This window comes from Pelophylax lessonae, assembly GCF_965119305.1.
Source record: "Pelophylax lessonae genome assembly, chromosome: 12".
Taxonomy (NCBI): domain Eukaryota; kingdom Metazoa; phylum Chordata; class Amphibia; order Anura; family Ranidae; genus Pelophylax; species Pelophylax lessonae.
This window is the reverse complement of record NC_138779.1, coordinates 591,659-604,633: the sequence shown is the minus strand read 5'-3', so window position 1 is coordinate 604,633 and position 12,975 is coordinate 591,659. Positions and strand designations below refer to the sequence as shown.

The 12,975-nt window shown below is 50.7% G+C and overlaps 1 protein-coding gene across 3 annotated transcripts in view; it reads left to right on the top strand.

Annotated features, from left to right (window-relative positions):
• Window positions 1–12,975, top strand: part of PRDM2 (PR/SET domain 2) — a gene marked incomplete at its 3' end in the record, with an annotated part of 100,472 nt that overhangs the window by 46,186 nt on the left and 41,311 nt on the right. For all 3 annotated transcript variants that reach the window (XM_082274482.1, XM_082274481.1, XM_082274483.1), the window contains one exon: window positions 2,842–2,994. In XM_082274482.1, coding sequence (XP_082130608.1) covers window positions 2,842–2,994 — 153 coding nt within the window. The remainder of the gene's footprint in view (window positions 1–2,841; window positions 2,995–12,975) is intronic.

Genomic DNA, 12,975 nt, shown 5'->3' with positions numbered 1-12,975 from the left:
CCTTCCTTCCTTCCTTCCTTCCTTCCTTTCTCCTTCCTTCCTTCCTTCCTTTCTTCCTTCCTTCCTTTCTTCCTTCCTTCCTTTCTTCTTCCCTCCTTCCTTTCTTCCTTCCTTCCTTCCTTCCTTCCTTCCTTCCTTCCTTCCTTCCTTCCTTCCTTCCTTCCTTCCTTTCTTCTTCCTTCCTTCCTTCCCTCCTTTCTTCTTCCTTCCTTCCTTTCTCCTTCCTTCCTTTCTTCCTTCCTTCCTTTCTTCTTCCTTCCTTCCTTTCTTCTTCCTTCCTTCCTTTCTTCTTCCTTCCTTCCTTTCTTCTTCCTTCCTTCCTTCCTTTCTTCTTCCCTCCTTCCTTTCTTCTTCCCTCCTTCCTTTCTTCTTCCCTCCTTCCTTTCTTCTTCCCTCCTTCCTTTCTTCTTCCCTCCTTTCTTCTTCCCTCCTTTCTCCCTCCTTTCTCCTTCCCTCCTTTCTCCTTCCTTTCTCCTTCCTTCCCTCCTTCCTTTCTCCTTCCTTCCCTCCTTCCCTCCTTCCTTTCTCCTTCCTTCCCTCCTTCCCTCCTTCCCTCCTTCCTTTCTCCCTCCTTCCCTCCTTCCTTTCTCCTTCCTTCCCTCCTTCCCTCCTTTCTCCTTCCTTCCCTCCTTCCCTCCTTTCTCCTTCCTTCCCTCCTTCCCTCCTTTCTCCTTCCTTCCCTCCTTTCCTCCTTTCTCCTTCCTTCCTTTCCTCCTTTCTCCTTCCTTCCTTTCCTCCTTTCTCCTTCCTTCCTTTCCTCCTTTCTTCTTCCTTCCTTTCCTCCTTTCTTCTTCCTTCCTTTCCTCCTTTCTTCTTCCTTCCTTTCCTCCTTTCTTCTTCCTTCCTTTCCTTCCTTTCTTCCTTCCTTCCTTTCTTCTTCCTTTCTTCCTTTCTTCTTCCTTCCTTCCTTCCTTCCTTCCTTCCTTCCTCCTCCCTGCCTTCTGTCCCTTGTTCCCTCTTCCTTTCTTCCACCTCCTCCCTGCCTTCCTTCCTTCCCTCCTTCCCTCTTTTCTCCCTCTTCCCTCTTTAGGTTGTTTTCTCATCTTCACAAATATCCTTTTATGGACAGTGGTAAAATTCCTATTTATGGCCACTAGATGGAGCTGAGGTGCATAGGTAACACATACCCTATAATACCATAAGTATTGGGACGCCGGCCTTTACACACACATGACCTTTAATGGTATCCCAGTCTTAGTCCGTAGGGTTCAATATTGGGTTGGCTCACCCTTTGCAGCTATAACAGCTTCTGGGAAGGCCGTCCACAAGGTTTAGGAGTGTCTATGGGAATGTTTCACCATTCTTCCAGAAGCGCATTTGTGAGGTCAGGCAATGATGCTGGACAAGAAGGCCTGCAAACGCACTCATCCATGTCTTTATGGACCTTGTTTTGTACACTGGTCCAAATCATTTGGTGGAGGGGCTATTATGGTGTGGGGGAGGGAGGATTATGGTGTGGAGGGGGGGGGGGTTATGGTGTGGGGGTGTTTTTTCAGGGGTTGGGCTTGGCCCCTTAGTTCCAGTGAAGGGAACTCTTAAGGCGTCGGCAACTGTTCTCTCAAAGTTGGGAGCATGAAATTGTCCAAAATGTCTTGGTATGCTGACGCCTTAAGAGTTCCCTTCACTGGAACTAAGGGGCCAAGCCCAACCCCTGAAAAACAACCCCACACCATAATCCCCCTCCCCCACACCATAATCCCCCCTCCCCCACACCATAATCCCCCCTCCACACCATAATCTCCCCTCCATCAAATGATTTGGACCAGTGCACAAAGCAAGGTCCATAAAGACATGGATGAGTGAGTTTGGGGTGGAAGAACTTGACTGGCCTGCACAGAGTCCTGACCTCAACCTGATAACACCTTTGGGGTGAATTAGAGCAGAGACTGCGAGTCAGGCCTTCTCATCCAACATCAGTGCCTGACCTCACAAATGTCCTTCTGGAAGAATGGTGAAACATTCCCATAGACACTCCTAAACCTTGTGGACGGCCTTCCCAGAAGAGTTGAAGCTGTTATAGCTACAAAGGGTGGGCCAACCCAATATTGAACCCTACGGACTAAGACTGGGGGTCATTAAAGGTCATGTGTGTGTAAAGGCCGGCGTCCCAATACTTTTGGTAATATAGTGTATATAGGGAGGGGGTGTATAATGTATATAGAGAGGCGTCCCAATACTTTTAGTATTGTGTGTATTTGTAACCTACAATGTAATAGTTCTAGAGAATGCTAGAGGGAATTGGCAAATAAATGTAACCAATGGTAATTGCAGATTCACTGGATGAGCGGCTGCGCAAATTTTCTTATAAAGACCCCCTCCCCCCCAGTGTTTGTTTCATGGTAAAAGTCAATTCATTGGAAGATCTTCCCTTTTTTTTTTTTTTTACCCAGCATGCTCATCTGCTGGAGATCGTCAGGTGGGTGGCATCCTTTAGGAGTTCTGCCAACCAGATGGAGCCAAAAATGGGTCAATACACTTCCTGCCAAAACACGTGAAATTCCCTCCCCCCTGCCATGCTATACATCCAGGAGGTGACCCCTGCCATGCTCTACTGAAAATTGCCCCATGTATGGCCAACTGTCAGATGAAGGCCAATCCCGTTTTATGGATTTCTATTTCCCAGGCTGGGATCTCAGGAGCTCTTCCTAATCTGTTCTAAAGCGGGAGGGAAGTGTTTGAAATTGCTTATGTGTGTGTCCAGTATTGTGGATTGCTTGTGCAGCTCTGAACCCGCCGCCACCTGTGCGCTTGTTTCATCCTAAATGTCCTTACCTGCCATTGAAGCCCAGCTGTGTGTGGAGTGTGTGCTCCAGCCAGAGCTGAACCTTTCTGTATTTCTAGGTGTATTACCCCAACCTGGGCTGGATGTGTGTGGATGCCACCGACCCCCACAAAGGAAACTGGCTGCGCTACATTAACTGGGCGCGCTCAGCGAAGGAGCAGAACCTCTGCCCTCTGGAGATCAATCGCTCCATCTACTACAAGACCTTGAAGGTAGGAGACCTCCTTTTACTGAACGTTTCAGAATTCACCATTTCCCGTTCCTTGCTTATGTATGTCTGTGTTAAAGACCAACTCCGCCCAAACCTTTTCCTGGATGGCAGCCTTGCTTTTTAATGCTTCTTTGGGTAGCCGGCCTCACGTAGGGCAGAGAAGTTCTCGTAGAAGGTCAGCTTTATAATCATTTTTACATCAGGGGTCTCTAAGCTTTCTAAACAAAGGGCCAGTTTACTGACCTTTAGACTTTAGGGGGGCCAGACTGTGGCCAGCAGGAATATAAATATTTTGTTGGTATCAGTGTGAGTAAACTGTCCCCCATCTTTGGTATTAGGGGGAGCAATAGTGCCCCATTGTTGATGTCACTGGGCAGAATAGTGTTTCATATCTGTGGGTTAAATAGTACCCCAAGAGCCAGATAAAGGCAAGCTGTTATACCTGAAGGGTTTCACATGTACTGTTTCTTTAAGGCTGGCTCCACCCAGGAGTGATGACAAGGGTCAAGGGGCAGAGTGGCCATCTTAGAGACATGTAAGGGATGCATTGATATACAGAGCTGTCCTGTAATGCATGTTGTAGTGTACAGTGAGTCCTGAATAAACATCCGTTGTTCCAGACCAGAGTCCTGTGTCTCTCACAACACGGAGAATATAACAGTGGCGACGAGGGTGGGATTTACAAGGTTACTATCCGTGTGAGAAAGGAAAAGAAGAAGAAGAAGAAAAAAACTCTGGATTGTCAGCTGGATACAAACACCCACAGAGCCCAGCAGGAAAATGTCATTGATCGGGACATTAAGTGAATTTGATGGAGAACAGACAACCTGGAGTTCCTGGATTGAGAGACTGGAACAGTATTTCTGTGAAAATGCCATCCCAGGCGACAGGCATAGGGCTGTATCTGGCCCCCGGGCCGCAGTTTGGAGACCGCTGCTTTGTTTCCAGCATCAGATCCAGACTCGGCATGTGGGGGTCCATATGTAGGGTCAGCATATGAGGTCAGAGTATGGGGTGAACATCAACTTCACATCAACCAACCTCTGCAGAACAGATATTTCTTGGTGCTCCACCATACTTTGCTCAGCGATATCCAAAATCATTCCCCAAAATGCAGGGGACTTCTCCTCGCTCTGATCTTTGGGGAATTTCTGGGGGGTCCAAATGGTGGCCACCTGACCAGTCCAGCTGGAGCTCCCCAAATCCTGAACCAGAGATAATATATCCCAAATACTTTAAGCCGTCACAGTGGCCTTTAACCTATCATCCCACCCCCTACAGGGGCACGATGGCCCTCCAACCAGACGATGGTCTACACCAGGGGTCTCCAAACTTTCTAAGCAAAGGGCCATTACACTGTCATTTAGACTATAGGGGGTCACACCAGGGCTAGTAGGAGTAGAAAATGTCCTAGCATCCAATGGGAGGAATAGTGCCCCATCATTGGAGTCAGTGGGAGAAATAGTGTCCTATCATTGGTGTCGGTGGAAGGATTTCTGCCCCATCATTGGTGTCAGTGGGAGGAATAGTGTCCCATCCTTGGTGTCGGTTGAAGGATTTCTGCCCCATCATTGGTGTCAGTGGGAGGAATAGTGCCCCATCCTTGGTGTCGGTGGAAGGATTTCTGCCCCATCATTGGTGTCTGTGGGAGGAATAGTGCCCTATTGTTGGTGTCAGTGGATGGTTGTCCTATGTGATCTTTGTTTATAGTAGGATCTTGAGGTGATGGAATGTGAAGCGGCGGGATCTCGAGGGGGCGGGATATGAGATGACTGGATCTTAAGTCCATAGGCTGGTGAGGCAGCAGGATGTGAGATGACTGGATCCTGAGGCAGTGGGATCCCGAGGAGGTGGGCTGGTGAGGCAGGGGGATGTGAGGTGACTGGAACTCGAGGCAGCGGGATGGTGAGGCGGCAGGATAGTGGGATAGTGTGAGGCGGTGGGATCTCCAGGCGTTGGGATGGTGAGAGGGTAGGATCTCGAGGTGGCGGGATCTCGAGGTGGCAGGATGGTGAGGTAGTAGGATCTCAAGGCAGCAAGATGGTGAGGCGGCGGGATGTGAGGTGACTGGATCTCGAGGCAGCGGGATGGTGAGGCTACGGGATGTGGGGCGGTGGGGTTTCGAGGTGGCGGGATGTTGGTTCGGCGGGATGGGAGGTGACTGGATCTCGAGGTGGCAGGCTGGTGAGATCTTGAGTCAGCGAGATGATGAGGCGGCAGGTTAGTGAGGTGGTGGGATCTCGAGGCGGCATGATGGTGAGGTGGTGGGATCTCGAAGTAGTGAGATCTCGAGGCGGCGGGATGATGAGGCAGCAGGATGTGAGGTGACTGGATCCCGAGGCAGTGGGATGTAACCCGGCGGGATTTCGAGGCGGCATAATGGTGAGGCGACTGGGTATGGTGGGATCTCAAAGTGGCGGGATGGTGAGACCATGGGATCTCAAGCTGGGGGGATCTCAAAACGGCGGGATGTGAGGCAGCAGGATGGTGAGGCAGTGTGATCTCGAGGTGGCGGGATGGTGAAGCGGTGGGATCTTGAGGCGGCGGGATGGTGAGGTAGAAGGATGTGAGGTGACTTGATCCTGAGGCAGTGGGCTGCTGAGATCGCGGGATCTCTAGGTGGTGGGATGTGAGAAGCTGTGATCTTGAGGCGGTATGATGGTGAGGCGACAGGATAGTGAGGCGGTGGGATCTCAAGGTGGTGGGATGTGAGGCAGGGAGTCTCGAGGTTGTGGGATGGGAAGGTGGTGGGATGTGAGGCAGCAGGATGGTAATGGGGTGGGATCTCGAGGTAGCGGGATGGTGAGGCAGTAGGGTCTCTAGCCGGCAGGATGGTGAGGCAGCAGGATGTGAGGCGGCGGCCTCTCCCTGACAGACTATAGCTGGGATATTGGGTTCTTCTAACCCATGGTAGATGAAGTGGGATGTGTACAATGGATCTGGAGGCCTGCCCCTTCCCCTGAGGAAGAAAAAAACAAAGCATTTGAAACGCGTTGGGTTACCCAGCCAAAGGGACTTCAGTGAAGCCATAAGACAGAGTCCAGTGTATAATTGGAGCCTGGTCCGGGGGCACATTGGGGGCGGACATTTGTACATTTGTACATTTTTTCCGCCAATGCTATTCTCTCACACAACGTTTTACACTCCATTTACTATAAACTCTTCCATTGTTGTAAAGGAAATGTTGGCTGGAGGGAAATTCCTGTATAGAAATCCTGGCACCGTCCCCAAGAAGAGTGAAAGGTACAAAGTGTGTTCCAGGTCTGAAGAGAAGAAAGACTGGAAATGGGGGATTTAGGTGTGCCCAAGAACGATCGATTCCTACAAAAGCTAAAAACAGTAAATTTGTAACTGGTAATACAAAAAATACAGAAAAATGTACATTAAAGTTCCTGCATATATAAATGTATGAATACAGTCCTCATGTGAAGATGTTGGGTGAGCTGTGAGGGCGGTATGGATCAGGGTCAGATAGAACGCCATGAAATATCCCAGGAGCCACGCCCACCCCCAGGAGTAGTCCCTCGCTTCACATGCTTTTGTTGGAATTTGTTCTCTTGGAGGGGAAGTGAGGGACGACTACTGGGTGTGGGCGTGGCTCTTGGGTGTGGGTGTAGATCCTGGGTGTGGGCGTGGCTCCTGGGTGTGGGCGTGGCTCCTGGGATTTGGATATTTCATGGCGTTCTATCTGACCCTGACTGGGTTGGTTTGGTGTTTGTCGCTGAGGTCTTCACTCTGATGGAGATTGGATTATTTTGGGATATCTGTTTGGGTTGATATTTTCAACGTCCAGATTCAACATCACATTCAAATTTAGAGCCGTGGTCCCTCTGCCCTCTGAAGATCCATAATGATGGGATGTTCTTTTTATGTATGGTTTGTGGATGCCTTGTGGAGGTTGATATGAAATGGAAGTCGGATCCTGAAGAAGCTTGTAGTGTTGGCGAAACGCGTTGCTCCGAACCTCTTTCAGAGCTCATCCAACCTCTTTACATGAGAATTGTATTCATACATGTATAAATGCAGGAACTTTAATGCACTTCATTTTTGTGTATTTTCTTGTATTACCAATTAAAAAATGACAGTTTTTAGCTTTTGTAGGAATCGATCGTTCTTGGGCACACCTAAATCCCCCATTACGAGTCGGTCTTCTCTTCAGACCTGGAACACACTTTGTACTTGTTCCATCGTTATACTGACTGCGCTGCCTATGAAGTCCCATTGGAGGAAAGTAGTCAATGCAGCTCCATTCATATCGGGAAATTTGGATTCTGGGCGGAGTTGAGCTTCAAAGTGATAATAAATCCTAAACCCGAAATGTCATATTTTGCACCAATCATTTGATGTGGCGGCTGCATTAGTTTTCCCCTCTGTTTTCACCTGGTGATCTGGCCAGTAACACCCCCCGTATTGGAGCACTTCCCCCCCCACTCTGGAGGAAGGAGCACAGGGGGCACATCAGCATTGTCAGTCTGGGGGGAGGGGAGCGTTAGACGGACTAGCAGATTTAGATATAACAAATTGAAGCCAAAATCCATCTCACACATTCTAATCAGTTACAGGAACAGATTTTTTTTTCTTTTGATATAAAGATTTTACATCCATAATAAAAAAAAAAAAGCTGATCATTTTAAGCACTCCGGTCAGTCGGAATTGGTTTGTCTCAGGCCTCTAACTGATGCATTCTAATGGAGAGCTTTTGAAAAACAGACTTACTGGCTGGATCACCAGGTGAAAATAGAAGAAAGAAAACATAAAGAGAACGAATGCCGTCACAGCCAGGAATTGCCGAGTTTGCTTTTGGGTCGAATGCCATTTTAACCCTTTCACTGCCGCCATGTAAAGGGACCCCCGGCGGCTGTAGCAGTGGAGAAATACAATTTTCCTTCCAGCTATCTTGTGAAAATGACGCACTTTAGAGCTGCCATGAATACTTCTTCACTGCTGGGAAGGCACCGCACCCCCCCCAACCCCCCACCTCCCTCCATGTGCCCCCAGCTCACCTGCCCCTCCTGGGTTCATGACCCCCCATGGTGGAGAGAGATCAGCAAACATCCAATCACCGATCACCCCTGTGATCCTGGAAGTGTTCAGCTCTGAGCACTTCTGGGTTCAGTTCTCAGACCCCGCCCACTAAGGCTCTAAAACTTTTTAGATTGATAAATCATTTAATTTGGGGTAACTCAATGAATGCGATGTAAAGTCTTCTCTTCTATGGACAGTTTTGGGTTCTGACGTTTTCCACGATTTTCTGGGCGACGCAATCTGAGCCGCGAGATAGTTGGTGTCCATTTACCCGATAATATTTTATTTGACCAAAATTTGGAGCTTGTATTGTGTTTGTGCTGAAAATAAAGATCTGAAGACAAAGAAAAATGGCGGCACGAGCTCTTTACTGATGAGTCACAATGTGAAATATCTGCAGGACGCAGTTTGTTGGGGGAAGGGCAGGAGAGCGGTACAATGAGTGTCTGCAGCCAACTGTGAAGCATGATGGAAGTTCCTGGCAAGTTTGGGGCTGCATTTCTGCAAAAGAGTTGGAGATTTGGTCAGGATCATTGGTGTCCTCAATGCTGAGAAATCCAGGCAGATATTTCTACATCATGCCATACCATCAGGGAGGTGTGTGATTGCCCCCCCCCCACCCCCCATTTATTCTGCAGCAGAACAACCACCCCAAACATCCAGCTAATGTCATTAAGATCTATCTTCAGTGTGAAGGAGTCCTGGAAGTGATGGTTTGGCCCCCACAGAGTCCTGATCTCACCATCATGGAGTCTGTCTGGGATGAAGAATTGGAGGCAGCCGACATCCACAGAAGATCTGTGCTTAGTTCTCCCATATATACCTAGAGCCACCTACCTGCCATAGAGCCACCTACCTGCTATAGAACCACCTACCTGCTATAGAGCCACCTACCTGCTATAGAGCCACCTACCTGCCATAGAACCACCTACCTGCCATAGAACCACCTACCTGCTATAGAACCACCTACCTGCCATAGTACCACCTACCTGCTATAGAACCACCTACCTGCTATAGAACCATCTACCTGCCATAGAACCACCTACCTGCTATAGAACCATCTACCTGCCATAGAACCACCTACCTGCTATAGAGCCACCTACCTGCCATAGAACCACCTACCTGCCATAGAACCACCTACCTGCTATAGAACCACCTACCTGCTATAGAACCACCTACCTGCCATAGAACCACCTACCTGCTATAGAGCCACCTACCTGCCATAGAACCACCTACCTGCCATAGAGCCACCTACCTGCCATAGAACCACCTACCTGCTATAGAACCACCTACCTGCTATAGAACCACCTACCTGCCATAGAACCACCTACCTGCCATAGAACAACCTACCTGCCATAGAACCACCTACCTGCCATAGAACCACCTACCTGCCATAGAGCCACCTACCTGCCATAGAGCCACCTACCTGCCATAGAACCACCTACCTGCCATAGAACCGCCTACCTGCTATAGAGCCACCTACCTGCCATAGAGCCACCTACCTGCCATAGAACCACCTACCTGCTGAGTTATTTCACACACTGGGTGCAAATCTACCTAGAAGAAGGCAAAGGGGGTGGGGAGCACCCCAAATATTGATGATTTTTATCAATGGAGAAAGTGAAAAGTAAATGAAGAGACATCAAAACTTTTAACTCTTGGACTTCTGAAAGCATTCTATATTTACAGAATCACACCTGCCTAAGACTTTTGCACAGTGCAGTATGGAGGTGGGGGTGGATGGTGTATTATGGGGTTCCCCTGGAGTTGAGGTGCATCCAATGCAGTATGGGGGGGGGGGTGTGCAGAAGGGATAGATGTATATTTTGGGGTTCCCCATGGAATTGAGGGACAGCCAATGCAGTATGGATTAGAAGATGGTACGTAGAAGGGATAGACTTACATTTTAGGGTTCCCCATGGAGTTGAGGTGCAGTATGGAGGTGGGGATGGTGTGTAGAAGGGAGGGACTTACATTTTAGGGTTCCCCATGGAGTTGAGGTGCAGTATGGAGGTGGGGATGGTGTATAGAAGGGAGGGACTTACATTTTAGGGTTCCCCATGGAGTTGAGGTGCAGTATGGAGGTGGGGATGGTGTGTAGAAGGGAGGGACTTATATTTAGGGTTCCCCATGGAGTTGAGGTGCAGTATGGAGGTGGGGATGGTGTATAGAAGGGAGGGACTTACATTTTAGGGTTCCCCATGGAGTTGAGGTGCAGTATGGAGGTGGGGATGGTGTATAGAAGGGAGGGACTTACATTTTAGGGTTCCCCATGGAGTTGAGGTGCAGTATGGAGGTGGGGATGGTGTGTAGAAGGGAGGGACTTATATTTAGGGTTCCCCATGGAGTTGAGGTGCAGTATGGAGGTGGGGATGGTGTATAGAAGGGAGGGACTTACATTTTAGGGTTCTCCATGGAGTTGAGGTGCAGTATGGAGGTGGGGATGGTGTATAGAAGGGAGGGACTTACATTTTAGGGTTCCCCATGGAGTTGAGGTGCAGTATGGAGGTGGGGATGGTGTATAGAAGGGAGGGACTTACATTTTAGGGTTCCCCATGGAGTTGAGGTGCAGTATGGAGGTGGGGATGGTGTGTAGAAGGGAGGGACTTACATTTTAGGGTTCCCCATGGAGTTGAGGTGCAGTATGGAGGTGGGGATGGTGTGTAGAATTGATAGATTTATATTTTGGGTTACCTATGGCGTTGAGGTGCAGTATGGGGGTGGGGATAGTGTGTAGAAGGGATGGCCATATTTTGGGGTTCCTCATGGAGATGAGGTGCCGTATGGGTATCAGAGTGACGTTACTTCCTGCGAACCTTGACTGTTGTTTGATGGAAGGAAGAAATGTCGGTTAATCTTTTACATTAAGGATCTCCATGTGAAGTCAAAGTTCAGTTTTGGTCATTCAAATTCTATAAATTAACCGGCTGGTAGTAAAACATTTGTAGTGGATGCTGAGCTGAGCCAGGGGGGGATGGGTGTGCGGTGGGTTCGATTGGCCATTCCACATGGAGGGTTACTCCCTCTGCAGCATCTGTACTTAGGATGCCAATCACAACCCTGCAGCTGGTGACTCCTGACGGGTCATCCCGGGTCACCTCTTCTGTCATTATTTCATTCAGCTCTAGAAGGTGGCTAGGATCGGGTCATGTCACCCTTGAGTTGTGAATATGACGTCATCCCGCTATAGACCAACCCTACAATATAAATACACTACAAATGTCAGGAATGTCAAATCATCCCAAGTGTCTGGTGATGTCACACCTGTACAAGGTTTGGGGGGTGGAGAGTGGTGATGTCACACCTATACAAGGATTGATCCTTTCCCCGTCTGGCGGGATCTTTCCCCCGTCTGGCGGGATCTTTCCCCCGTCTGGCGGGATCCTTCCATCGTCTGGCGGGATCCTTCCCTCGTCTGGCAGGATGCTTCCCTCGTCCGGTGGGGTCCTTCCTACGCCTGGTGGCATTTTATACCCTCGCCCTCGTCTGGCGGAATCCTTCCCTCGCCCTCGTCTGGCGGAATCCTTCCCTCGCCCTCGTCTGGCGGGATCCTTCACTCGCCCTCGTCTCTTGGGGTCCTTCCCTCGTCTGGTGGAATCCTACCCTTCGTCTGGCGGGATCCTTCCCATGTCCTCATCTGGCGGATCCTTCCCACATCCTCTTCTGGCGGAATCCTTCTCTCTTCTGGCAGGATCCTTCCCTTGTCTGGCGGGATCCTTCCCTTGTCTGGCGGGATCCTTTCCTCGTCTTGCGGGATCCTTTCCTCGTCTGACGGGATCCTTTCCTAGACCTTGTCTGGCGGGATCCTTCCTCCGTCTGGCGGGGTCCTTCCCTCGTCCTGCGGGAACCTTCCCTTGTCTGGCAGGATCCTTCCCTCGTCTGGCGGGATCCTTCCCATGTCCTCGTCTTGCGGTATCCTTCCCTCGTCTGGCGGGACTCTTCCCTCGTCTGGCGGGATCCTTCCCCCGTCTGGCGGGGTCCTTCCCTCGTCCTGCGGGAACCTTCCCTTGTCTGGCAGGATCCTTCCCTCGTCTGGCGGGATCCTTCCCATGTCCTCGTCTTGCGGTATCCTTCCCTCAACTGGCGGGACTCTTCCCTCGTCTGGCGGGATCCTTCCCACGTCCTCGTCTGGGAGGATTCTTCCCACGTCCTCGTCTGGCGGGTTCCTTCCCACGTCCTCGTCTGGCGGGTTCCTTCCCACGTCCTCGTCTGGCGGGTTCCTTCCCACGTCCTCGTCTGGCGGGTTCCTTCCCACGTCCTCGTCTGCCGGGTTCCTTCCCACGTCCTCGTCTGGCGGGTTCCTTCCCACGTCCTCGTCTGGCGGGTTCCTTCCCACGTCCTCGTCTGGCGGGTTCCTTCCCACGTCCTCGTCTGGCGGGTTCCTTCCCACGTCCTCGTCTGGCGGGTTCCTTCCCTCGTCCTCGTCTGGCGGGTTCCTTCCCTCGTCCTCGTCTGGCGGGTTCCTTCCCACGTCCTCGTCTGGCGGGTTCCTTCCCACGTCCTCGTCTGGCGGGATCCTTCCCACGTCCTCGTCTGGTGGGATCCTTCCCACGTCCTCGTCTGGCGGGATCCTTCCCACGTCCTCATCTGGCGGGATCCTTCCTCGTCTGGTGGGTTCCTTCCCACGTCTGGCAGGATTCTTCCTTCGTCTGGCGAGGTCCTTCCCTCGCTTCTCTGGTGGGGTCCTCCCCTCTTCTTGCGGGAACCTTCACTTGTCTGGTGGGATCCTTCCCACGTCCTCGTCTTGTGGGATCTTTCCCTCATCTGGCAGGATCCTTCCCTCGTCTGGCGGGATCCTTCCCTTGCCCTCGTCTCTTGGGGTTCTTCCCTCGTCTGGCGGAATCCTGCCCTCGTCTGGTGGGATACTTCCCACGTCCTCGTCTGGCGGAATCCTGCCCTCGTCTGGTGGGATACTTCCCACGTCCTCATCTGGCGATATCCTTCCCCTGTCCTCGTC